Below are 26843 nucleotides of genomic sequence, written 5' to 3' on the forward strand. Positions count from 1 at the left end.
ATAACTTACTATCAGACTCTCCCTAGACTGCTTGAAGCCCATCATACTTTATGAAAAAGGGAATTAGGGGAATTATTCCTGGCTTTCCATGTGGAACACCTGAATCTAGAGAGCTGGGATGCTACTTGTAAAATGTATCTTAGGGGACAGTGGAAATAAAAGTATCAGTTGCTGTAGTTGTGGAAGAGTGCTGTAGCACTAGGATGAAAACTTCTACATGAAGTTTTTAATGTTGTTTTGTCAAATTCATCTATGTTCTGTGTCCCTTCATTTACTGAGCAGTGTATTTTGCTTGCTGACTTCTGAACTGTGTCGTTCGCTCTCAGCAGTTGGGAAACACAGTCGTTCCTGCTCCTCTAAGTGCTATCAGCAGTTTTGCATTTGTTCTCTTTCCTCTAATATGATTTTCCTCATAGATTTTACTATTTATTTTAATATATCTTCTGTGACATGTTTTTCTCACTTTTTTCTGGCTTTTATCCTAGGTTTTGGTGGGTGGTTTTTTTCCTCTATCTGCCTTTAAAGCACAGATAGAAATGCAGCCGGGAGCTGATGATGCTGATCGGTTGTTCATTTGTGAGCTGCTCTGTGGTGGTAACAGACCCGAGGTGCAGCTGAGCAGGTGGTAGACAAATTGATCGGGAAAACCCACCAGGAAGCCTGACGCAATAACATGCTTTCTGACCAACTACTTAGGCTCTTTAAGAGAAATAGAAAATAGAAAAATGAACAGCGGCACTTTTCATTTTCCTTCTTTTTCTTGATCAAAGTAGCTCAGCTGTTCTAGGTGGATCAAATGGCCTTTTGAACATTTAGGCCCTTCTTTCAGTCACCTTCGAGTCATATGACAGAACAGTTTCCACAGAGCTTGTCTGGTTTAGGTAGTCATATCAGTTAAATTAAGAAAAAATGATGTTTCTCCCCACAAACCCCTTCTCACTTACACCCTTCCACTGTCAAAGCTACAATAATAATAATGCTATTTCTGACTAGCTAAAATCAAAATGCAGGAGGAGAGTCTGAGCTCGCACAAGTAGTCAAAGGAATTTGCTGTCCTGAAGTAGTGTAAATTTGCAGTTGGACAACCTGTTTCAAGGTGCATTCAATTATTGGATTTATTTTCACTGGCTTTAGTGGATTTTGACTGAGGCTGTTATGAAACGGTGTTTTCTGCTAGAACAGGAGGGAACATCTAGGCATATCCTTACTAAGCAAGGAGATCATTACAGCAGTTCTGATTGCTGTAATGCTGTAATTAACTCATTGCAGGAACAAGGAAGACAGTAATTTTGGCTCGTTCATGCAGCAGCTTTGTTTTCCCTACAACTGTTCTATCACATTCCCAGACTTTGTGTTTTCTAGCGGTTGGGTGCATTTGTGCGTCGTATCATCTCAACGGGAGCTTTATAAAATGACTTACTGTGATGAACAGCATTAGTGGTAATGGAGTAAATGCAGCTTTCATTGAATTCCTGTAGTTAAAAGCAGAAGGGTTTGTTGTGAATCATGAGAATGTTGTTACTTTAGCATAAAACGATCTAACAGAAGAGTGATTTCTGGGAGCTACAGTAAAAGTTGAAGAGGTTTAGTCCTCAGCTGTTTTTTCAGTTACTGTTCTTAGAGGAAATAATAAGAAACACTGGACAGAGAAATGTAGTATATATCTAGGTTTTTATTTAGTGCAAATAAGTTCTGTGACATCCTTCAGGTTTTGCACCAGGCGCTTTTATACGAGGCTGCAGCTCCTGCCTGCTGGCTGAGACCAGTGTTTGGGCTTGTGAAAAGAAGTGGAGATTCTCCACCTAAGGGTTCAGACCCAGGAGGGAAGTTGTCCAAACACGGACCAGCTGAGTTTGAGAGCAGCAGAATGTGTAGTCAAGTTTCCTGTGTGTACATGGCAGTACCCATTAACTTGACATAAGTGAGTTTGTGTTAATTCATGCTGATCTTGGCCTCACTTGTATTGAAACTTAGTTTATTTACACATTTAAAAAAAAAAAAAAAAAAAAAAACAAAAAAAAACCCAAAAAACAAACAAGGAGAGGAGGGTGCTAGCTGCATGTGATTAAGCTTATTTTCTGGAGATTTAGTTTCTAAAAAATGCTGATTTTTCTGATAAAATCATACTCGCACTTTAATGACAAGAGGATGTTTAATACAGTTCATGAAGGCTCAGGTGTCCATTGCCATGACCAGGAGGAAGTTTTACCTTTCATCGTTGCCTTATGTCTTTGACCAGATACCCACAAGTGTTCCTGTGTCTTCCTCCAGGAGTCTTTCCACTGGCAGAGATTGGCCATTGCACTTGATGGGACCCACTATCTTCAAACAGCTCAAGTTGGCGTTAGGTTGAAAGAGGAAAAGTAACAACAATGCTTCTGTTACAGCAGCTGTAGTGTTGTCTGCTGTTACAGATGTGGAAATAGGAAGCACTATTTAAAACCAGCCAAGTAGCTCTTGGGTCTTTTTTATTTTTTCTTAAGTAGCACTATTGCTAGTTTCTCCTCAGCAGCTGAGAGCCTTCTCTTCTCCTCATCGGTTGTGCCATCACTACTTCTGTGTCGGGGCTGGTTAGGAGGAGTGGGGGCTGACATGTTCCCTTGAGCTTCTGGCAGCTCAGTGCAAGTTGAGGAAATCTGCCCTTCCAGCCCTGGGATATTCTGAATCTGTAGAAGTTCACAGCTTAGGAAGTGAAATGTTTGAGCTGCTCTCCTCGTCAGCTCCATCTTCTCAGGTCTGGCTTCACTTCTGCTGCCCCTTTGAGAATTTCTCCCTGAGCAGTATAGACAAGTGCTCTTTCTACTTGATGTCTTCTTAGCAGCACAGGAAAAAATAAGATCCTGCTGTGGAAATATTCTTCATAATTTCATTTTACTTGCAAAGACTTGTGTTCAATGCTGCTTTTATGCTACCTGATCCTTATTGCTTGAACTATTAGGTAGCAAATACTGCCATCGGTGACTTTGGTCTGTGTTTGCCTTTTATGTCTCTAGAAACAAAACATTGGACTTTACCGAGTGAAGAACTCAGATAGTTCTACTGTGTGAAAACAAAAATGGTCTCTTGCTTTTAAGGATCTTTATAGTTGTTAATGTGGTATTAAAGCCAAAAGACAGTGAAACCGTACTGTAAAAGTTACTTCATTCAGATTCCCCTACAAGCTGTTAGAGCTCATTTCTGCAGCAGATGTGGTGTTGATATTCCAGAATGGAAGACTCTTCAAAAACTTGACTTTTTCTTCCCATAATTAAGAGCTAGGAGTATAAAGGGGAGGCTAAAGCAGAACTACTTGTCTTTTATGAAGAAACTATCTCTGAGGGTACTCTTCAACTGAAGTAACATAATTCCGATCCACTTTATAAAATAGCAATCCCTCCCTAAACAGACAGCCCAGTGTTGCATGAAAGTCTGGAAGAGAAGGGTCACAAGAGCAGCATTTCTATAATGAAAAGTAGGGTAATAGAAAAGATTGAAGGCTTTTGTGAATATGCACTGCAAGCCCTTTTATTTCTTGTTCATTCCTATAGCCATAACTGTGTTTGACTGTGTCCCTAATACATATGTATTCATGAACGTTTGTTAATGGTACCTGTACATACTTCTTTTTCAATGTATTCAGGGCTACGACTGTTCGTTACAAAGGCAGAAACCTTCGCATCAAAGCTCCAATGTGCAGGGCTTTGAAGAAACTCTGTGATCCGGATGGTAAGTGAGAGACACTGGAATGCGAAAAGGTTTTAAGAGATGGTCAGAAGAAGATGAGGGAGAGTAGGCCTGTTTTGATGTGCACATCACTGGAAGGGGGCTGTGTGCTATTTCACATTTTTGTTGATCACAGATATGTCTCTATTGTCTTACTTATCCTGTTTGCTTGTATAATTCCAATAACTCTGGGACCCACCCAGCTCTCTAAGTCTTGAAGTCACTAACTAAATTGAAAAGGAAATAGCTACACCAGCCAAGATAGCTCCTGCTTTACCAGTTGTGCTTTCACTGTATGTGAAGTTTAATCCCTTGTGCCAGTGAATAAGCAGTAGTATGTTGTTTAGCATTGAGCATTTTAGAGTTTTTTTTTTTAGCTTCTCTAGTTCAGCTATGTGTGATTTTATTATTTTTATTATTTTTTCTTCCTCTCTCTCCCCCCACACAATAAGTATAATCAGCGCAGTTTAAAGGTCTGAAATACTGTACTTGTTCAAAGTTTCCTGAGCAGATAGTGTTCTGACCGAGTTGTCCTTGCTTTGACCCATACCCTTTGTGCTTCATCTCCCTTCAGGTGTTAGTGATGAAGAGGACCAGAAACCAGTACGTCTTCCTCTCAAGGTCCCTGTGGAGTTGCAGCCACGAAATAATCATGCATGGGCTCGAGTACAGAGTCTTGCCCAGAACCCACGTCTTAGGTAATGAAGAACTGGTTGTGGTACTCAGAATAGAACAGGGAAATACCTGAGCAGCATTCTAGTATCTTCCTCTTTCTTCAGGGTTATCTTCGCCGACTTGGCAGTTCATCTTTGATAATGCAGTTTGCTTAAATGCACTTGTTCTGAAGGCTTTGTCCAGCCAGGGTACATGATTGTTGTAAACATGAGGTGTTAGCCTTGAAAATTGGATTGCTCTTGTTCTTTATGTCTTTTAGGTTGAGTAGTGATAGAAACTACTAGAGTTGGAGATAAATATGCTTTGTGCTACTTACACGCAGTTGTCAGAGCAGAGTGCACGTAAAATAGAGAGAGGCAGCACTAGTTCCACTAAAATTTGTGTTGAATGTACCATGAAACAGAGGCACAGGAGACAGAAGGAAAACAATGGTCAGAGGTGCCTGCACCAAGACTCTGAACGTGTCAACTGCAACACAGTGATACTGGCAGAAAGGAAAGTATTTGTAGCTTAATCTCCTCCCTGTGAAATGTAGTTGATGCTGTTGTTTCAGTGTCATCGATGGCTCCTCGTCCTGGTACTTCGATTCAGTCCAAGACTGAGGGCAGAAAACGCAAGGCCTCTGTGGTGTTGGTTGTTCTTTCAAACAGAGTACTTGGTTATAATGACCAGAGATCGTGCAGAGAGGAGAATGAAGGTTTTATCATTAGATTTATTTTGTAAAATGCTTTGAGAGCAAAAAGTAAATGTTTGGGATTTTTTTGGTGCCCCTTTTGGTCTTTGCTTCACCCACATGAGCGACCACCTCATGTGGTAGTTTTGTGCCTTGCCTGTACTTCTGTCATTTAGCTAAATTGTACCATCTTTTCCTGTCTTCTTCCATCTGGATAAACGAGTATCTTGAATCATGGCAATCAGATTTATATGATAGGCTCTTAGGTCTTTCTTATTTGTGAATTATCTGGATTTTAAAGTTGCAGGATAACACGTTTTTGTTTTCTTTTGTGTTTTTTCTTGTTTTTCTTAAAGCTTGGGGGTGGTAGGTGTGTTCTCTGTGTTACAGAATGCCATTTTTTTCCCCTTAATTCCCACTCCACCATCAAGGCTGTGATTTGAACTTGTGCTGACCTTTTTTCTTTGTTCCCTTGCTTTGTTTATCTTGCCTACAGGATGATTGTGGAGTTACATCGGAAGGTCTCCAGCCTCATTGAGTTCCTGAAGCAGAAGTGGGCTCTCCATGAAGTGCGTATTGTATCCTTTTTCTGCTTGAGTCTGTTCTGTATGCTGTGTCCCAGAAGAGCTCATTTTTGCGTCAGAAATGTGATTCTACCTCATAAATTTACCAGCCTGTGCTTAGGAAAGGTAGAGGTTAGTATCTCAGCATCACTAACAGAGCCTTTCTTGGGAAATCCCATAATATTCCACTTTTACCTCAACATTTCTCTACTATGTTTCCCTGAAAAGCTGGTTAGCAATAAATGAAGCTCCATGCCTTTATTTAGTTTCCTAAACAGTGACTTGCTCTGTTTTGTTATAGATGGGTGACATCCATGGAAACCTGGATAATAACTGATGATTTTGTTTCCAATTTCGGCAAAGAGATTAAGGCCAGATCTTTCCACTTGCTTCATGCACTTTCACCAAATGAAGGCTTAAGCTTCTTGTCTGGGTAGCTGCTACTACCTGTTGTGTATCTATGTGCTGTCTGAGCCATACAACCGTAGAGACATCCCTCTTGCTGAACTTTGATACCTGGGGTAGAAGGATTTGTGAGTTAACAGCAGTTCTGTTCTGCTGTTGACTGGTTTGCTATATCCTTAGTCCTCTAATTCAGGCTTTTCTGTTTAATTTGTGAGCCTGGAAGAAGTAGCAGCATAGCGCTTGAAACTTAGAAGGATGTCAAAACATAAAAGGCAGAGGTTACTGCACAGAACAGGGAGTCTGTTTTGCTATGCAGTGGGATTGGAGTATTTTGCTTGTTTTTGTTGAGGTTTGTCAGTTAGTTGGGTTTTTTTACAATTACAATGGTACGTGAAGCAGAGTTTTGAGTAGTTTTGTCTGAAACAGAGATTTAGTTTGTGCTTGTAGCAGGTCTTTGTGTAGACCTTATCACCACAAAAGGAGTTTATTTCTGATCATGGAGTCTTCATACCTGTGCTGAATAGAGAACATGGCCTTGATGGCCTTGATCAGCTCCTTTTTTTTTTTTTTAGACTTACAAAATAGGCTGCAAGGTGCTTGTTTGGAAGGGGCAGATGATTGTTGTATTCTTTGACACATCTTTTTTAGCGGAAAACACTAGAAGAACGGCAGCTTCAAGACTCCAGAGACTCAGAAACAAGAGGCAGCTTCTCAGAGGAGAAAGTGATGCTCCATCTCTTTCCAGGAGAGAACTGTACGCTCACTCCACTGCCTGGGGTAGCCAGAGTGGTCCACTCCAAGGCTTTCTGCACAGTGCATTGGCAGGAAACCGGCAAATGCAAACAGAACACGAAGGAGTCTCACTTACTACCCCCTGCACAGATCCTGGGCATACAGAGTGGCCAGGGGACAGCCAGGGGACAGCTGAAATACATACGGGGAACAGAAGGTAAAGGTCTTGGAAGGGCAGAGAGCACTACAGAGTCAAGCAGAACCTCTCAGCCCACAGCTGAAGTTTCTGCAAGCACTGAAGATGGTCCCCCAGAGCCCAACCTGTTGGAAGGAACAGCCTCGAATCTTGGAATCACTAATTCTCTCCAAAAACCGCCTTCTGGACTTCAAGATCCAGGAGGGAGCCATGAGAAGCTGAGCTCAGTGGCCTTCTGTGTGGAGGGCAGGGAGGCCCTGGGTGGTGACCAAGTAACTGTGCTACCATCGTGCAGCACCGCTTGTGCTTGCAGTAAGATCCCTGATGTGGAGGAACTGTCTCTGCTCGATCCATTCCCACGGTACATGAAGTCCTGTCAGGACCTGATTGTCCCAGAGAAATGTTCTTGCACAGACAAACTGCCTGGGAAAGACTCTACTCCAGCATCTGGTGATACTTCTCCTGTGGCTTTTCCAGGCGGGAGGAGCACAGAGACACCTGATTCCTGTTCACAGCTGCCGAGAGGTGGTGTGGCTTCACCCGGCAGTGGCCCATCCAGATATGAAACTCAGGCTAGCCACAGCCAGGGCCAGCAGCTTGATGCTTGTACCAAGGATATAACAGATGCAGTAACGGAGGATTCTCAAGAGAAGCTGGGCTCCTCATTTCCACCTCCACCTCAGGGACAATCTAGTACAAAGTCTCTCAAGGATGACCCAAGCCGACTCTCTCAACAGGTTAGAGAAGAAGGATGGAGTCTACGAACTTCTGAGAGCCTCACGCTGGCTGAAGTCTACCTCATGATGGGCAAACCGAACAAGTTGCAGCTGGAATATGACTGGTTGGCTGTCTTGGAGCCAGAAACCCAGGATGCAAGGGAGCAAACCTCTGAGTCAAGTGCTGTTCCTGCATGTACCACCCTTCACAAGCAGAGACTCCTAAACTGCCTTTTAAAACTCATCTCTACTGAAGTCAATCCCAAACCAGTAAGTAGCTCTTGTTCATGCTCCAGATGCTAAACTCTTATTTCATCTGGGGAAAAACTGCCCTGTCCTGTTTTCATAGTAAATCAATGACCAGCCTTGTCAAGATCTTGAAGATACCAGTCAGTGTTTTAGTTTCTTGTTGTTTGTTGTTTTGGTTTGGTTTTTGGTTGTGTGTGGTGTTTTGTTTTGTTTTTGTTTTTTTAAGGTTTTGTTTTGTTTTTTTAAAGGCAACAACACGACCCAACTCGTTACAGAGTGGACTTTCTTTTCCTCAGTATTCTGCATTTGCTTTTTATAGTACATTTTTGTTTCTGGTTTGCTGTGAGTCTCAGTTGTATTACAGTGAATACTTAATGTGAGTATGGGAAAGATTAGTTGTAAGGTTAGGTAGGGTGGATGCCTTCTATTCTCTCTCACATTCATAGAACAGCCCAGGTTGGAAGTGACCTTGGCAGATCATCTGGTCCAACCTTTTGTGGGAAGTGGAGCCTGGGTGACAAAAGGAGCCCAGATGGGATTAATATTCTACATGAAAACTGCAACCTTGAATAACATAAACACTGGAAATTAAAGTAACACTAAGTATCAGTGTGAAAAGGATTTATTTCTTTGCGATAGCATAGCAAATAGAACTGTGCTTGCCATAGTGGTTTTTGTAAAAGTTGCCAGGCTCTAGAATAGTTGTTTAACAGACCCAGAAAAAGATCTTCCTTAGGCAGACAACACGGAATGAACTTGCTTTCCTTCTCGTGCACCATAACCAACGTTTAAGATCTGCCCCTGTGATAACTGGGCAGCCCTTTCCACCTAGTGCAACCAGTTGAAGCTTAGTAAAACATCCTTTTAAAGACCAAAAAGACACTGAATCTGATTGATCTGACCAGATTCCTGTGATGGAGATAAGGTAAGTTAGATATCATTTGCATCATATTGTGGCATAAGATAAAAATATATCACTATTCCCAAACACACGTAGTTCTTTGATCTTTCTTTGCTGGTGCAGACTTAACCACCCCACCCCAGAAGCTCCTTTTGATCCCAATTTTACAGACACAGAATGTAGGATTTAAAAAATTTAAAACCATCTTTGCTTAGATACAGCTCCAGATATAGACTTTGTTTAAATTATAAAGGCTTTTGGTCTGACGTCTCACAGATATGTGACAGTGTCTCCTCTTTTAGCTTCTCCTTCTGGTGACACGTGGCAGCCAGGGGATGACATTATTAAACAATCACGAACTAGGAAAAAAACATCTCCTTAGGCTTTGATGGGGAGGGATAGAAGAGGGGAGGGGAAAACCAGCAGTTTCTATATGCAAGTGTTTTCCTGTCACTTTAGCATTCTTAGTGTCTTAATCAGAGTAACTTAGTGCTCCTGAAAAACAATGGAGCTCTTTCAAATTTTTACCGTATCATACATCCCAATAAAAAGAAGTAACATAGCCAGTCACTCACCAGTTTGAGTGGTAATTTTATGCCTGTGGTTGCACACAGTTTCCTTAAAATGGGAGCATTTTCTATAAAAGTGTTTAAACAACTTAAAGAAATAACTGAATAGGCATGGAAAATTAGTAAAGCACCTTACCATGTGCCTCTTGTTATTGCTGTATTACAGTATGAAATAGGAGAAGGGATGGAAAAAACACAAAACTATTGATCTCTACTTGATTAGAATTAAGAGCAAAATATTTTTGTCCAGGTGTACTTCCAACCAGAGGAATTAGAATTTGTGAAAATTGGTTTTGCACTGGATTAAAAACAAGACCTTTTCCATTTTTGTGACAAATCTGTGTCTTTACCTCCTTTTTGTTTTTTTTTCTTCTTTTTTTTTTTTTTCTTCTTTTAATGCTGGGGTGCTCCAGCGCACTGTGTGAAGCTTGAGTGTTAACCCAATCGTAACATGAATTAATGATCTTGAACTGATGACATTTAACACTGCTAAATGCACAGGAAGGGAATTTCTGCTGCCCACCACACACACACACAGAGGTATTGGTTCGATTACTTAAAGGTATTATACTATGTCAGGTTTGTCTTTTTTAAGCTTCCTAAGTAGTATGAGTTTAACAGTATATTTGTTGTAACCGTACCCAGTGCTCACCTAATGTTTCTGCATTTCTAGACGCCCGAGATGAGCTCTGTTGCCACGTCACCTATAAAGCCTGTGCAAGAGGAGCAGTCGCTGACTCCTCCGGGAAAGGTCATTGCCATCAGCACCAGGAGTCCAGGCTGTGCACGAAACCAATCTGCCCTTCGCAACAACAAGACTTTTTCTCCCGGTACTGCGTCCAGCTCCTCAGGTGAGTGTTCGTACAGATCCATTTCAAGAGGTCAGACCATGGGTACCTTGTACCATGAGGAGCACGTCCCAGTAATGCACCACCAGGAGAATGAGTGTTCTTACTCTTAGGAACTTAATATTGGTGTGTGATAATTTGCTGTAGAGATGTCCTAAATTTAATATTTCCTTGAATCCTGCAAAACAAGGCATGTCAGTAGTATAATTGACTCCCATGAGTCGCTCCTACAGAAGATGCTGGTGTAGGGGATCTCCAGGGAGCAGAGGCTTATGGAGCAGGAGAGTAAATATGTGGTGTAAAGTGTGTTGATAAAGTAAAAATTTTATTTGCCATTCTGCCATCATTATTATGAATTACCTTCTAATAGAAGGTACAGCTGCTGTAACTTGTGAGCTCTAGCCATACAGACCAAGAATTTCATTTCTGTTCTCCCGTCCAGTTGCATTCGCCAGCAAGTGTTTTATGACTTCAGAAAGTCTGTGAAGGTATCAGGGTTACTGGGAGCAATTGTGATTCTTACGCTGTCCTTTTCAAACCCATGCTGTAAGGAGCAATGGACCATGAGCAGTTTAACTGATGATGTAAAACATACTTGATGCTCTGTGTGGTTTTCATTTTAAAATGACATAGCAATTTAATCTTTGTCTAGAGCTTCACTGCTTCATTGCAGACAAGGACGTACGTACTTAAACATCTAGTAAAAATCCAGTAATTTAATAGATCAAACAGATAAATTGTTACGCTTCACTGAGATACAGAGGCTTGAAGGACAAATCTTTTTAAATCAGACTTGCAGGTAGAATCAAACTTCCTTAGTTTGCAACATTCATTTTTTATGAGATTGTACTTCATGCTTCCCTAATGCCTTGAAAATCCTTCCTGAAGCATTTTAAGGAAGAGTAGGGATCCTTCACAGGGGATCCCAGACAGAAACAGGAACAAGATAACAATACTTTGTATCTGATCCCCTGGAAACAGACACCTCTTCTGTTTACATAGAGCTTCATTGATTCAAAAACAAATACAATTGTCTATATTACTCTTTGATTCACATCCCCAAATTGCAAGTAGGGCTCTGCAGCACTAGGGTTTAACACATTATAATGAAGTGTATAGTCTTGAGAGCAATGTCAGGACTGAAAAATACAGACTCAGTATTCCTGCTTTTGTGCAGTGCTGAAGAGACTGAAGTTGACTTCAGCAGAGCTGTTTGGCTGGAGCAGAGGAGCAGTAAAAGCCTGTTTCAGTACAACTTTCTACCTAATTACTTAGTTTCGCTTCCAAGCATTCTGCCCGGTGTAATACACTGTGGTTGTGCCTCAGGTGGTGGCATTCCATGGGTCACACAGATACCTGAGCAAGTCCAATATCTTCACCCTGAGTTGTGTCGTTTTGGTAGACAGACTGAATGCCTTTTATCAGTCCTGATCAGGGTGTTCTGGATCTGAAACAGGATTACTTGTGGTCTGGATTGCAGCCTTTAGTATGCAATAATTATCAAGCTGCTTTGTATCCTCATACACAGTGCTATTAAATGACTGTGGTACTTTGACTGTCAGAAAGCAAACAGCTGGGTTACTTTTGGTGGTGAGAGTTCTAGGTGTGTTCCCTTATAGTCTTTGGTCTTGTCTGTCTAGGTGCTAGCTGCTTTTTAGTTTTCATCTTTTGTGTTTTTTAATTAAAGATAAATTGATTCGGCCTTCTCAGTAGAAAAGAAAGATTAGAAGATAGTGCGTATCCACTCCAGAAGAACTAAAAGGGTTGGGAAACAGACAGCTCCATAAAAACTACACAGCCAGCTGGAGAAACAAAAAAGAGGATAAAAAGAATCGTGCAGAGAGATTTAGAAAAAGTGAAGTGACAGCTGTGATGCAACATCACCTATAGTGCTTAAAATATCACTGTGTAATTATAGTTGCATCCCTGTATTGTTTTTTTTAAAGATAATACCGTGTGTATTATCTTCAACAATTCTCTCCAACTCCTGGTCAGGCAAGAGGCACAAATTTATATGTTGTTCTGCATTTAATTGGTCCGTTGGAAAAGTAGCAACATCTAGAGCAGCAGGGTGGAGGTGGCAATTTTATCTTTTAAACAGGAGGATAATAAAACCTACAGGTTTATTTATTAGGTAAATACAGTTTGATGTTCTCAAAACACTTCCTGACTACTGTTGTGTGTACCCGTCTCTGCATTGGGGTGGACCAGGCAGGTGGCTCCTGCCTCCCAGCCGAGATCTCCAGCAGATGCTGGGGTACTCGGACAAGCAAGAATGCAGTGAATGTGAAATCGCCGTCCTTGTCTGTTGTAAGGAAACTCGGTGTTACACATGCAGCGAGCACTTCTGGGGACTAACTTTTTATAAAGTTCTGTCTTCTGGAAGATAATTTGGTAAATGGATCCCTGCTCTTTCATTTCTCTGTCACCAGAATGACTTTGAGTTGCACTTTAAATTACCATGGGGGTTGGGGAAGAGTGTAAACAAAACATAAATATTGTGGAATGAATCTGTGTTTTTATTATCTTTCCCTACAAAAGAAATGGTGGATATACAACTCATTTTGTGGGAAGGGCTCTGAAGTATTTCTACGAGATAAACTTGTTAACACAATCTGTGTGGGGCTTAAAACTGGGTGTTTAAATTCTAATTTCCTTAGTAGCATAAGATTGCATTTAACCCCCTTCTTCCAGGGATTTCAAGGCGAGTGAATGTTTGCAGTGTCCTTGTGAAGTAGGTAAATACTGTTCATCTGCAGGTGGGAAAACTGAAGTATCAAGAGTTTCATGATTTGAGATCACAAACAGATGGTGGCAGAACCAGAATCCCGAAGCCCCAGCACTCTGTACTGTCCTTCAATTACTAAATAGTTACTTTCTTTTTGTTTTCACTTCATTTAAATTGTTGTTAAAATCTTCTAGGTTTGAGAAATCTCCCTAGACCTCTCTTGGTGGCTGGTCCTTCAAGTTCTGGAAGCACTGATGCGGACGGTGGACTCTTTGCCGTTCCTACAACTCTACCACCCAACAGCCGCCATGGGAAACTGTTCTTGCCCAGCAAAGAAGCAGAACTGACCTTCCGGCAGCACTTAGACACAATCAGTGTAAGTGAGATGACTGAAGGAAAAAAGCAGCATATTGTGCCCGAGCCAGTATCCAGTTGGTATTACCAGCTTTTTTTGGATCTTGAGAAAGCATGGGCTTCCCTGTGAAGCAGTGCTTGTAGTGATGTTCAGGCATAACCTTGTATTACCTGAGATTAGTCCAGTTTTAACTTTGTAACTATACTTGCAAGTGGCATGACGTCTTCAGATCTGAATCTGAATGCTGTTGCACAGCCTGATGAAACTGGTTCACTCTCTAATTAAGTTGCTTCAGCAAATGTATTTGCCAAGTTTAGCAAAACTGATATCCTTCTTATCGGGCAGCTAACGTTAATACAACCTCATTGCTCTATTTAATTCAAATAATTTATGTTATGTTATATATACAATCTCAGTAACAATTTCATAGCAAGCTGCAGTAGTTAGGTAGCAAAATGACTACTTTGACAAAAAGCTTTATCTCCATAAAACAGAAAGAAAAGAAAAAAAAACCAACACAAAACAACTCAAACATTCCTGGTGGTAAATCTTCCTGCTCTAGCAGAAAGACTATTCTACTGTCTGAAACAAATAATAAGTAGGTACAACTTTACCGAAAAACAGAGGTTGGGGGTATAATATATTCTGTGTTTGCATGCTTAAAATACTTTCTAATGTATTTCCTGTTCTTGTCCAGATGCAGTCGGACTTCTTCTTGCCAAAACCAAGGAAGTTACGGAACAGGCACTTGCGGAAGCCATTAGTAGTACAGGTCAGAACAACTAGCGAAGTGTGAAATGCCTGTTTTGCTTCCTGAATAGATACCAGTAAGGCTGTAATGATTTGCACCTAACTGAAACAAAAAACTGAACTGTCCTCACACATCTAGTGGAAAAGCGAAACTGAACATATGAAGGAATGAGCGTTTTAGTCTTTACTGTAACCAGGCATGTTATGTTCCCTGTATGAGGAATGTCAACAACAGTGGGAGTCCAGTGCGTGAGGTAGTTTAGAAATAATAAAAAAGGCCCTCACCTGAAAGCAGGTTCTGCTGTTTGGGGCAGCTGGAACTGACGCACAAGCGGCGTGTTCATGTGGTATCCTGACTGTCACTGTTAGAGCTGTGAGTGCTACTGCCGCAACAGCTCCCTGTAGATATTTTTTCCTGCGTCCTCCTCACTAATGGCTGTTAAACTGGGGGAGTCATAAACGTCTGTAGTGGTATAAAACATAACACTATGTGAAGAAACAATGACTTCTGGAAAAAAAAATGGGACTTGCAAGGAGATGTGTGGAAGAAGTAACCATGGAACTCTGGAGACCTAGAAATTACATATGTGCTGGGCTTTGATACTAAGATATTCTGGTCTATGCAATTCCACTGGTTTTAAGAGCTCCCGAATACGTACAGCTGCCTCGTTAATTCATACTTGTTTAATTGTAATGGAAGATGGGTTTGCATGCAGACTAGATCCCATCCTTAAGATCACTGCTGTAAATCCTGTGAGAGATTTGGAAATTACTGCAAGAATAACCAGAAAGGAATATAATTCTAAGTAGCATTTCTCAGTTAATTGTCCATGTGTAAATTTTCTCTTACAGTAGTTTACAGAGAAAACACACGATTCCTATCTATAGCTTCATTCTCAAGAATACATGGACCCTTATTGCTGTCTGTGGCACAACAGTCATGCCGTGTAAATACTCTGCTTATTCTGGAAGGCATCATGAACTTCTGTGCCTTAGAAGATGAGCTTTACCCTCTGTTCTGTGTTTAAATATGTTCTGGTTTATTGTTATTTCTCTCACATAGAGAACACTGCTCCCCAGGCCATCTGGAAACCCGTCCCAGCATGTCTGTTCGTTTTCTATCTTATCCAACTCATCCATTACAGGTGAGTCTGCATATCTTCTATCTCTTTTATGTTGCCATGAGATGGACTGGAAAGTGTCCCTTAAAACTGCATAAAAGAATAATTTCTAAAAAAAGAGGAAAATACCCTTTCAAAACCACAGAGTCATTTACCAGTTGCTTGAGTCACTTCCTACAGGATGATGGAATTGTTCTCCTGGATCATTGTTAAGCAAGTCACAATTGTTACATGAATTTTTTTCTTCCATTTCCCAGTATTGAAAGCAGGGAAGAGTAAAGAGTTCTCTGCAAGGACACAAAATTTTGGAATAAATTACTTAGATCTTAGGGTATATTCATTTGTCTAGAAGTTACAATGGGCTTTTCCTAGTACCTGAGATACTGTTGAGATTTCATACGGTCTAATCAACATACTGCCCATCGGTCCTTTTCTGCTGGTACACTCTTGAGTACAATGGTAGTACAGATGATCCCCCATCTTGGCTTAAATCTGAAAATCAACACGAGACCTTAAAGGTTATCTTCACTGAAAATCATGAAAGCACCTTCAACACCACAGCAGCACTTGCTGTTGTGGTTTGGTGACAAGGCACCAGTTAGTGCATCGCATGACTGTTTCCTTGTCTCCACTGCTTGCATTCCTTGTTCAGTTCCATTGAACTGTGTTGTGCTCAGCTTTAAAGATGTTGATTTCATTTGCTGAGAGGTGTTTAATCCTTCACCCTAGGGAGAGGTTCATTTCGGCCAATCCAGTCCTCACTGACTAAAGCTGCTGTTTCTCGGCCAATTGTGCCCAAAGTTCTTCCAGCACAAGCTACCAACCATCTGTCTAGTAAGTCATTTCTTAAACAGAATGAGAGTCATGGTCTGTTGTGATCTATGTGATGTTACACTGTTGGTTTCTGTTTCCTAGGTAAAATCAGTAGTGCCTTTGGAAGTTAAAGACAACAACTGTGTTATGGTATTGTGCTTTCTGAGGCTCTGTGTGACTGTAGAGAGGCAGGCCATGGTGGGACAGTCTGAACTAGGTTCCTTCGCTGTGTCTGACCTGCAGGCAAAGCAAGGGCTTAGAATTTGTTACCACAGTTGAGCACTTTTGCCATGTTTTGTTGTAAAACCACTTTGAAAAGGGCTTGTGACATATTTGAAATAAACTTGGTTATCTACTGAAGTGGGATTGTGAATTCTGCAAGAAAGAAAACATGCCAGTGTACCCCAAGCAGATACTGTCTTGCAACAAAAGGAGGAGTTCCATCATTAGAAGGATTAGTGATGTGAGAACAATGGCTGCCTCAGTTTTACTTTCAGGATTCTCTATAATCGGAAGACATTCAGATGTTTTAAGTGGATTTTAGAAGATGTGGGTGAAGTTTACCCTGCAACAAGCATTTTTTATATGGCGTCTAAATGGCTTATAGAAGCAAGATAGTAAAATGAAGCTGCATTGTTTTTGTAGCTCCTCTAGTAAACCATAGGAAATTTCTATAAATTACATAACCACATGCTTGACAATTTGCAGGACAAAAAAGAAGAAAAAAATAGAAGGGCAGGGGGGCAGAACTAGCGTGTTTCTTTACACCCTTTTGATATACCCGATAACATCTTGGAACAGAGCAGGAAAATGAAACATTTTAGCTAAAAGACATGTTATACTTTGTGAGAGGAACAACTGATGTAGCTGATGAGATAATTAACGTTTTTGCTTTTTTCACCTGTAAAGTTAGGACACTGGGCGGTTTTAAAAAGTAACATTTTAGATGAGTCACAACAAAGTAATTGCCTGAAGAAAAGGCTTGTAATGTGTTTTTTGCTTTCTTGTTTCACAAAAGGTGCTATTGACTTGGCAGCTAAAAGTGCTGGTATTATCCCTGGTAGCCCTATGCCGGTCATGGATGCAGACGGTTTGTCAGGTGTATCTCCATTGTCACCAGATGGAGTGACCACGGTGGTAACAGGGCAGGAGTCAACAGCAGCGCATCAGAACGGAGGCTCCATCGCTGCTGTAGAGGTCAGAGTCTCTTGAGTGTACTTTTAAAAGTAGTTAAGTGTCTTGCTCTTCCATGGTGTAAAAGAGCTCTATTATTAATGACTTTTTAATGAGCTTTCTCCTGGAGCTTGTGGTTTGACACTTTTATCATGGCAAACCCGGTCTGTGTTGTATAATGTGTCTTTGTCACATTGAACAGATTTTTATCTGATAAAATAGCTTTCAGCTATGAGATGAAGTTGGCCATTGGGAAATCTGGGCTTGAAAATAAAAAATAGTATTTCAATAAACAATAATTCAGGAGAGACTTTGGGGCAAAACATGAACTTTAAAGGCTGTATTTGGAATGGAAGCTGTGATTTCTCCTTGCTGTTTGTTTCATTGAGACTCAGATACATGTTAGTCCATGTCATTTTCTCAGGGAATTGATGGACGATGTTGAAAGCCTTGATAGTAGGAAGAGCATTCATAAATGACGATGTGCGCTTGTCTCTTACCTCCCCAGCTCTATTTGCAGCGTCTCTGTAAATGTTTGTCACTCACATGATTTCTGTTGTGGTTGTAGGGCTCAGGCCCCGGGTGTCGGGTGCCGTTCATCAGCCTGCCAACACGGCACGAGCAGGAGGCAGTTCCTGATGGTTTCCAGGTAGAGTATGTGTTGAAAGTCGAGTTGTATGAAATCAGTAATGTTCTGAAAACAACACTGGTAGGACTACTTGAAACCCCAGGTTCCCAGGTAGTTGTACACCATTGGTACTGTTTTATGGAAATCAAAATCTCTAGCGTCTGAAGAAATTTAAAGAAAGAAATTTAGGAAAGCTGCTTACATTTATATGGGTACTGTTCTCTAAAAAAGCAAAGCAAAGCTGACAGTCTGACCTCTGAAGGACAAACAAGTTTTACATATTTCTTGATCCAGTGTGGGAGTTTATAATTACTCTGCTGTATTGTACGTGTGTATTTTAGACATCACAAAGATGTCAGCAGTTGGCAATCCTGCTGCTTGTATGTTGCTGAAGGAAGAATGTTAAGACTAGAAATATGATTGTTATGCCAGCATCCTCTTCAGAGAATTAATTTTTCTTACACTGGATCCAATAAGACATAGGTGCTGCCACAGTTAGTTTTTAAATATCTAAGTTGTAAGAGTATTGTCATCCTATCCCCAAGTTCCTTCTCCAGGGAGATCCAGGACCTTGTGTTAGGCTTTCCTTCTGTCACTTTCCACCCTGCCTGTAACAGGTACATGTGAACAAGGTCAAATTAATTTGATTGGAGGGCATAAAGGAGAAGAATGCTTCTTGATAGCACAGATGTAAGGACATGAACCTACTGGGGCTTTATTTGTGGTAGTGGGGCCTTAGGTTCTGGTTCTTGCTCTCAGGGCGGCTTTGTATATACTACAGAAAAAAATCACAAACAGCTCTGTGATGAGGTACTAACAATGAGACTCCTTAAAAAAGATAAATTGAGTTTTGGGAGTCTGGCTGTCAAGAGGAGGGAGTTAGCAGTTCAGAATATTTATGTAACAGTTACAGGGTGTTTTGCCTATAAAAAGGCAAATTAATACTTAATTCATAAGAACTATATTGTAGATTCATCAAAATCACATTAATGTTGTTACGCTTGTTTCTGTTATGTAGGCTGTATTAAATACTCTTTAGAATGTTACAGACTGATATCTTTTTCAGCTGATCGGGCAGGATATGGGCTGAAGTGTATTTGTTTATGCTTACAGATATTTTAATGAAAATAATACAAATTTATTATATGAATAGTAATATATTTCTAAAATTTTTGGATTATCTGCTGGATTATTAGTCCTTCTTTAAAAAAAAGAAAAAATCTGATTTTAATCTGATGCTTAGGAGCTAAGCTGTTGCTTTTCAGAAAGATTTCCAAGTCCTTCATAAATTCATGAACAATTAACTCTGTTTCTTGTAACAGGGCACATCAGTCCTTTCTCTGTCAGAACTGTCCAAGACTCCTCTCCAAAATGGTCTTTCCACCCCTCCACTTCCCTCATCAGAGGCTTCCAGCACCCGGCTCTCTCCTCCAAATGTTTCTGCTCTCTTGGATATCTCTCTACCTGGACCGCCTGAAGATGTGCTTTCTCAAGGAGAACCTGCCACGCAAATCAGTGATTCTATCATTGAAATAGCCATCAGCTCTGGTCAATACAGTAAGTCCAGCCTTAGCTTAAGTCTTCCTGTTAATTAAAAAAGAAATGTCTCACATCTTACATATTAGCAGAAACTTTTCCAGGAAGCAGTTCTTAATTATTTTCTTTTTCAGTATTTCTTAGAAATAAAATTGTGCCTAGCCTTTATATTCTCGCACATACGGGCATGTGTGTGCTTGGGTTTCTGTTTGGTTTTGTTGTAGTTTTGTTCTGTTTTTTTTTTTTTTCATTGTTGTTATGTGGGTTGTGTGGTGGTGCTTGGTTTTTTTTTCTTTCTAAACATAAATCAGTGCAGTGTCCTGTAACTTTATTGTATTGTCTGAATCAGTGATTCCTGACATTGGCTTACAGGTGAAGGTGTTTCTCTCTCTCCTGCAAAGCTGAATGGCAGTGATAGTTCCAAAAGTCTTCCGTCCCCATCCAGTAGTCCTCAACAGAACTGGATTGCCTCTCCCAGCCATGATCCCCAGTGGTACCCCAATGACTCCACAGACTCGTCTCTCAGCAGCTTATTTTGTAAGTGTCGGTATGCAGAGAACTACAACAAAAAGGTCTTTCTTTTTTTTAAAAAAAAAAAAATTGTTTATTAGAAGTTAATCGTTTGGAAAACTGTAAATGCGTTAGGATGTTTGTAGAATTCTTCCCTTTTCATTTTCATTTCAGCAGTGTTGCCTTGAATACATTTTCTTTCTCTTTACAAGTCTGCTCCTGAAAATATCCTGTTGGTAGATTGGGGCCCATACCTTGGGGCAAATAATTCCTTGGCAGTTCTTTGTATTCTGTTTGGAGCCTGACTCATCAGTTAGGTTGAGACATTTTGGCTGTTCTGCCAAAATGAAAAGATGCCCTTGGCCCTGCTGTTGGAAAAATAGGCTTTGTTCTGTGCTTGGTGAGCATAATCTCAAAGACGTGAGATCACTCGATTTGTTTGGGGTTTGGTTGGAACTTTTTTTATTAATATTTAGTAAGACCAGTGTGTTGAGTCTCTGTACTCTTAGCAATATGCTGATGGTGTTCATGCTCATAACACATAACTTTTAAGAGTCAGGCGAAACAGATGTGTCCTCCATTTTCTGTTTCCTTATCTTGTCTTTTTATCCTCCCAGTTGCAAACATTCAGAGCAGTGACTTACTCATGTGCCTGTTCTTTATAGCAAGTTTCATCTCCCCTGAGAAGGGACGAAAAATGTTGCCAACTCCTGTTGGGACTGCCAGTGGCACCTCCTTACTGGGACCCAGCCTTCTGGATGGAAACTCACGGGATTCTTTTGTGTCACGATCTCTGGCGGATGTAGCAGAGGTATGTCATCGAACTACATTCAGCTGTCTGCTTCCTTTTTTAATGCACTGCTACTGTACGTTGTCCATCATACCTCTCAAGATACTTAAAGATGTTTTGACATCTGCACTTCAGCTTAACAAAGCTGGGGTACGGTCTTAACAGGAAGATGCCACCATTTTAGGCACAACAGAGCAACAGTGTGAGAGTCTTCAGAGGAAGCAAGTATCATTTAAAAATGGCTTTAATGATGAGAGAATTTTGAAAGGCCTTTTATTAAGTGTCCTGCAGAATCAAGTTTTGTGTACAAATGCAGTTATTGTGTTAGAGGCAATATCTATAGAGTTTTTCTACAGTGCATCTATTGGTGCACCTTAATGCTGAATTAAGGATAGGCAGGTAAGGCCCATTGAGACTACAGGTTTGTTTGGTTTGTTTTTTTTCTTGGAGGCTTCCATTTAGCCGTGGATAAGAGCTATTCTCTAACTCAGATAAAGTGAGATAAAACGTGTCTTTCATATGAGGAGAGGCTGGGAATGAAGATGAGGGAGCCAAGCTGTTCTTAGGACAAGAAGCAATGGGCACAAATTGAAACACATTAAATTCCACCTAAACCCAAGAAAACTTTTTTAATGTGAGGGTGGTCAAACACTGAAACAGGTTGTGGAATCTCCATTCACGGAGGTAATTCAACACCTGACCAGACAAGATGTAGGACAGTCTGTTCTAGCTGACCCTACTTGAGCAAGGTGGTTGGATGAAGTTATCTCAACGTGTCCCTTCCAACCTACACAATTCTGTGATTCTGTGAAATTTCCACTGACATGTAGCTCTTTCTTTCACGTCTCTTCTAGGTGGTGGATTCCCAGCTGGCTTGCATGATGAATGAGAACAGCATAGATTACATATCTCGTTTTAATGACCTTGCCCAGGAACTATCGATACCTGAGCCAACCCGCAGGGAAATTCTGTTTGATGGAGGAGGTGGTGGTCCCCCAATTGGGGATCTCTCACAGTGAGTGTCTGAGACCAGCAGGCTGGTGTAGACTGTTCAGCTAAAGTTGGAGCTTGCAGCGCTGGATCATGGCAAGGGCAGGTTGTAGTGAAGCAGCTGAGGCTCAGTTGTCCCTGTCCTGTGTGCTTCTTTCTAAAAGAGAAGCGTTGTCTTCGAAGCTCTGAAGAAGTACGTGCAGGTCCTGGAATGTGCAATATACTGGGAACAACAAAACATGGAATAGTATTACAGGAAATGGTGTGTCCCCTGCATCAGTGACATAAGATGGCAGGGTTATGGGACAGTCCTGGACTTGCACTTTGGAATGGCCTAAGCAAGAAGCTCAAGCGGGGAAGGGTATTGCCAACAGCTCCCCTACATGGATTATTTTTTGCATAGTGAAATGATGGTTTGAGATCCACATTGAAGTTGTGGAGGAGGAAGGGTGGGGGTGGGTATGGGAACCATTTTGCATCTTGACTTGTCCTAGTTGGCACTCTTTTTATGAATCAGTCAAACTGGAGTTTCTTGCACTCTCCTCCAAGGCGCTGCAGCTCTACGATGCTTCATTTTTGTAGACCATTCTGTTTCTTTGGCTATGTTTTGTTGTTTGAGCATTCCAGCAGGGGCACGAACCTGCTTCCTTGTTTTGTAGGGGAGCTCTGATTTCACCTTACTCCCAGACTGCATGGATCCTTGGGGAGTTTCCTCTATTTTTGAAGCCTGTCACATTCATCATTATCCTGACTGCACTCATATACTTCACCTTTGAGATTCTTCATCATGTTGCACAGTTCACCCCATGGGAGGGAGAGCACTTTCTTGCTTTCCCTGAAGAACGGTTGCTTTTTAAGTCAGGCAACACTGCAAAAGAGCTTATTGGAGTCACTATGAAAACTTTGTCATAATTAGTCTTGGCTTTGCTGGAAACCTGTATATATTGCCATCTTTCTCCACAAAAACTGAGCATTTACTTGGGAGAGGAAATAGGAAAGAATATCGTAATGTACAGAAACAAATAATACGTTAATGCTAGCGTTGAGATCTGGTTTGTGTCATGAAGAGGTGTGAAGTCTTAACTTAATCCCTCCTTACTTCCTCACTGTTCTGTGAATTCCAGGTGCTCTGTGGTACCTCAGCACCTTTTTTCATTATATTCACTCCCAGGCACTAGTGGATCTGGTACTCCCTCTACTAAATCCCTATGCATTTAATGTTAGCTTTTTAATATTTGAAAGACCCAGATCTTGATACCAGCAGGCTTGAAGGAATATAATTACTTTCTCTACAGCTGGTTGTCCAACGATTCTACCTTTATAACTCAGGAGACTTTTCCTATTTCCTTTCCTATTGGCCATGAGAGAGAATACCTTTATTGAGCCCCTTTTTTTAAGCACTTGTCTGCTTCTCCAGTAAGAGGATGTCCCTTGGCTATTTTAAGTAATTCTGAACTTATCCAAGGGGCTTGTCCTGTACAAACCTCAACTTTATATTATTATCAAATAAACAAAACTTCTGCATCTCTTAGGCTATTATCAGGGGTTCATTTTCCCAACTTGCACTATACTTGGTGGATGTAGTTCTACCTACCTTTAGCTATTTTTACAAGGTATTTGACTGGGAGTTTCTCCTTGTAACCTTGCTCACAATGCACTGATTGGATTTGCTGTTTTCCCAGTCACGTCACCCCACTTTATGTAGATTAATTTTTGTAACCGTTATATAGTTTGCCTTGTGCTCTCTGTCATTAAGAGAAAATGTAACGAGTTTTCTGATGCACGTTTTGTGTGGCCCAGAGCAGCCTTCCTGATTTTACTCAAAAAGTGGTGAGATTTGAATGACATTCCATGACCCCACATACCGGGTTGCTACATTCTCCTCTTTGACATAGGAACCATGCAGATGTGTAAAACCAGCATTACTACAATTGGATGTTCCCAACAGGGAGGCAAACCTGTATTACTAGGAAGAAAAGAATCATGACTACAAGAATGGAGAATTTCATAGCTGTGGGCTGACTGCTTGTCATGTGGGATGTCAGGTCCTGCCATTGTGATTTCTCTTTCATTGTTCTTATAGAGCCTCGTTTTAGAATTCTGATGCAAATATCAGGAAATCATGTAAACCCAGAATATAAAAAGTTGAAGGCTGTCAGGAAAATGAATGCTGAGGAGTGTATCGTTCTGAGCATTCACCCTTGGTATGGAGAGGATGCCCATTAATCTCAAGTCACTCCCTCTAAAACTTCTAGGTTTTACTTGGAGTTGAGCTGTATTTTGGTTTGGTCTTTCCCAGATTGTTTCCTTTTGGGTTTGGCTTCTTACATTAATAATGCTGATTATCTTATATGATGTACCTCCAAAAATCCTTCGGACTTGCAGGACAGAAGTAGAGGGTTCCTGCGGTGTCTTACAGGATATGCAGGAGATGTGATACACTCTAATCAAGTACTGTATAAAAAAAAAATATCTGAACTCTCATTCTTAGACTTCTAAATACTGAATGACCAGCGTGGTAGTCTCCAGTGTATTTAGGTAGCTTGGCAAACATTTCATCTTCTTTACCTGTGCATGTGACACTGGTTTTGACTCTTAGGTTGCCCAGAGCAAGTGCTGGTGTTGCTGCACGTACATGGCAGAGGACTTCGAGATCTGTGAAGACTTTCTGCCACCTGATACCAGGAGCTATCAGGCTGCCCTTTCCCAGCTCATTCAGTTGCCACAGGGGAATTATGGAATTACAGAATGAAGTCAGCATAGTGGCTATTTTTAATGATGCTATGAGATCAGAGAACTTTAATATCCTGAACCTTTGCAAGTAGACTTGGACCACCAAGTAATAACAAGGTGGAAGTGACAGAATTCAGTCCAGCAATCAGAATTTTGTGGTTAGAAATGTTTGGCCTCAGCCTCTTAAAAGTTGTCATTATGACACAGAATGTGATTTCAGAAATGTAATGCTTTGCAAACTGCGGTTTAATAATAAAGCCCTTTCAGGACAAGTAAGTCTCATCAGGGAAAAACTTGAAAAGAATGTAGATCATTGTGGTAATTTTGAATTGATGCAGAATTAATTATCCTTGTTATGTGAAAGATCATTTAAACACCACTCTGATTCCACCAGTTCTAGATTTTAGGTGTTGGGAATATGTGTGTGTATATATATATATATATACACACACACATAACCATACATGTATGTGTGTGTGTGTATATATATTTATTTTTTTGTAAAACACAGAATTTATTATTTCAGCTCCCCCAACAGAAGTAACAAAATCCATACATGTAAAATATCAGCCTATCCTAAGCAAATATTCAAGCACATTATAGTGAGATGCACACAGGACTGGTTTTGAGGTAGAGGTGACTTTGTTAGCTTAATAGCTCTTGGGGCACTGTGAGGTGGTTGGACAAATGGACACTAACAACATCCAGTTCTAATATAATTGCTCTGGGCTTTCCCTGGGTTGGTTTAATGATTATAGATAACAAGGAGGTTCTGAGTAGTTCAGCAAGGTGAATGACAGAAAATTCAGCATTTGTTGTTGTCACAGCCCAGGTGAAAAGCAAGTACCGCATCCTGAGACTTGGATCTCCCCTGTGGGCGCTAACTGGGTTTTCTGCTGTGTGTTGCATCCCGATTACCCACACAATTCATGTTAAACGTTACCACTAAATCTATTAAGCATAGGAATACTAATTGTTTTTAATATGACATTGTTAAGCCTTTTCATGACAACCCTCTTCATATTTCTAAATTGAATTAAATGGCTTGGATCAAACCTCATCCATAAGACATCTCATGTACTGACTTTGCAGATCCCAGAGTGAAAATTAAGTTGCATTTTGGTTTTTTTACACTCAGACTTCGGATGCATTTATAAGGAAAGTACTGCACTTTTTTTTAACCTTTTCAAATCTTTTAATCTGTTAATTTCACAGCAATTTGTAAATGTTAACTAAGTGAAACCTTGGCAAGCACTACGGCAATAAGTTATCATTAATTATTGAAACATGATAACTGCTTTAGAGCTTATGGTTCTGGCAGCAAAATTAAATGCTGTTTCTTTTAATAATAGTTAAGCCATATCATCTAAGGTTTCTGGCTTGTTTGAGATGTGAATTTGTTTTATAGATTATAAATATACCTATATAGTGTATGTATAAAGCAGAATGCCTGTCCTTACTGATTATTTTTTGTACCATATTGTAAATTATATTATTTATTCTCTACCAATTTTGGAAAAAGGTGTTTTGGTTATTTAATATAATATACAAAAGCTGTTAAACTTCCTCTGTTTAAATTTCCAATTCAACTTGTAAAGCTGTTTTTATTCTTGTGCATAAATACATACTAATACTTGGTCTAACTTAAGTCCAGTGTGTTACTTGCCATTCATGCCGTATCAGATCTTTCCATCTAACCTTTATTGACAGAATAACAGCCTGAGGGGTGCGGGGATGATACAAATTTGTCTGTAAGGCCAAGCCTTTAAAGGTGAAACTCTCATTTCTATTAAATCAGTGGCATAACTTCCATTGACATCTTCCATCCCAGAATTTTCATTATTTTCACTGTGACAAAAGAAGGGTTGGGGCAGTTGGGGTTTTTTTTGCTTTACGGCTTCCATTGCCAGTGGTGTACACTGATTGTGAGTGTCAGAAATGAGTCAAACCAGAGCACTGTCCTGGCTTTGCCCACATTCACCAGTAACAAGGTGAAGAAAGGAAAAAATAGACACCAAACAGACACACCAAAAAAAAAAAAAAAAAAAAAAAAAAAAAAAAAAAAAAAAACAACCCACACCAAACAAAAGGATACAATAAAAAGAAATTATTTATCTTGGGTTTTATTTTTTTCCTCTAGCATTTTTCCTTCACAAGCAGGATTGTAGATGGTAGAGGCTGTGTTCAGGGCATCATGTTTCGTTCAATCCAGAAAACCCTCAGCGAGCCGCCAAGACCCGCTGCGGGCACCGCGCCCCTCCTGCCCTACGTGGCCCTTTAAATACCCTCCCGCCCCTTGCCCTGCTGCTCCGCTCAGCCAATGGCTCCGCCGTTCCCTCTGACAGACGTTCGGCTTCACCAATGGAAGGTGGCCAGGATTAATGATGTCACGGGTCTTGTCAAGCCTCCCTCTGCGAGGCTCACGGGACAGGCGGGATGTGCAGAGGGCGGGCTGCATGCGATAGGCTGCTAGACGTGATAGGCAGG

The 26843-nt window shown here is 40.7% G+C and overlaps 1 protein-coding gene across 4 annotated transcripts in view; it reads left to right on the forward strand.

The window, feature by feature from the left end:
• Window positions 1-25981, forward strand: part of CRAMP1 (cramped chromatin regulator homolog 1) — a 40227-nt gene extending 14246 nt beyond the window's left edge. For 3 of the 4 annotated variants that reach the window (XM_065850532.2, XM_065850531.2, XM_065850529.2), the window contains exons 7-21: window positions 3620-3705; window positions 4277-4400; window positions 5547-5628; window positions 6667-7932; window positions 10055-10232; window positions 13152-13333; window positions 14010-14084; window positions 15126-15207; window positions 15913-16017; window positions 17015-17193; window positions 17738-17818; window positions 19120-19354; window positions 19706-19870; window positions 20509-20654; window positions 21488-25980. In XM_065850532.2, coding sequence (XP_065706604.2) covers window positions 3620-3705; window positions 4277-4400; window positions 5547-5628; window positions 6667-7932; window positions 10055-10232; window positions 13152-13333; window positions 14010-14084; window positions 15126-15207; window positions 15913-16017; window positions 17015-17193; window positions 17738-17818; window positions 19120-19354; window positions 19706-19870; window positions 20509-20654; window positions 21488-21652 — 3151 coding nt within the window. In that variant the 3' untranslated portion in view covers window positions 21653-25980. Of the gene's footprint in view, window positions 1-3619; window positions 3706-4276; window positions 4401-5546; window positions 5629-6666; window positions 7933-10054; window positions 10233-13151; window positions 13334-14009; window positions 14085-15125; window positions 15208-15912; window positions 16018-17014; window positions 17194-17737; window positions 17819-19119; window positions 19355-19705; window positions 19871-20508; window positions 20655-21487 lie in introns of all 4 variants that reach the window. The other variant, XM_065850530.2, reaches the window with a different exon arrangement.
• Window positions 25982-26843: the final 862 nt, after the last annotated feature.

This window comes from Patagioenas fasciata, chromosome 15 (assembly GCF_037038585.1).
Source record: "Patagioenas fasciata isolate bPatFas1 chromosome 15, bPatFas1.hap1, whole genome shotgun sequence".
In the NCBI taxonomy this organism is placed as follows: Eukaryota; Metazoa; Chordata; class Aves; order Columbiformes; family Columbidae; genus Patagioenas; species Patagioenas fasciata.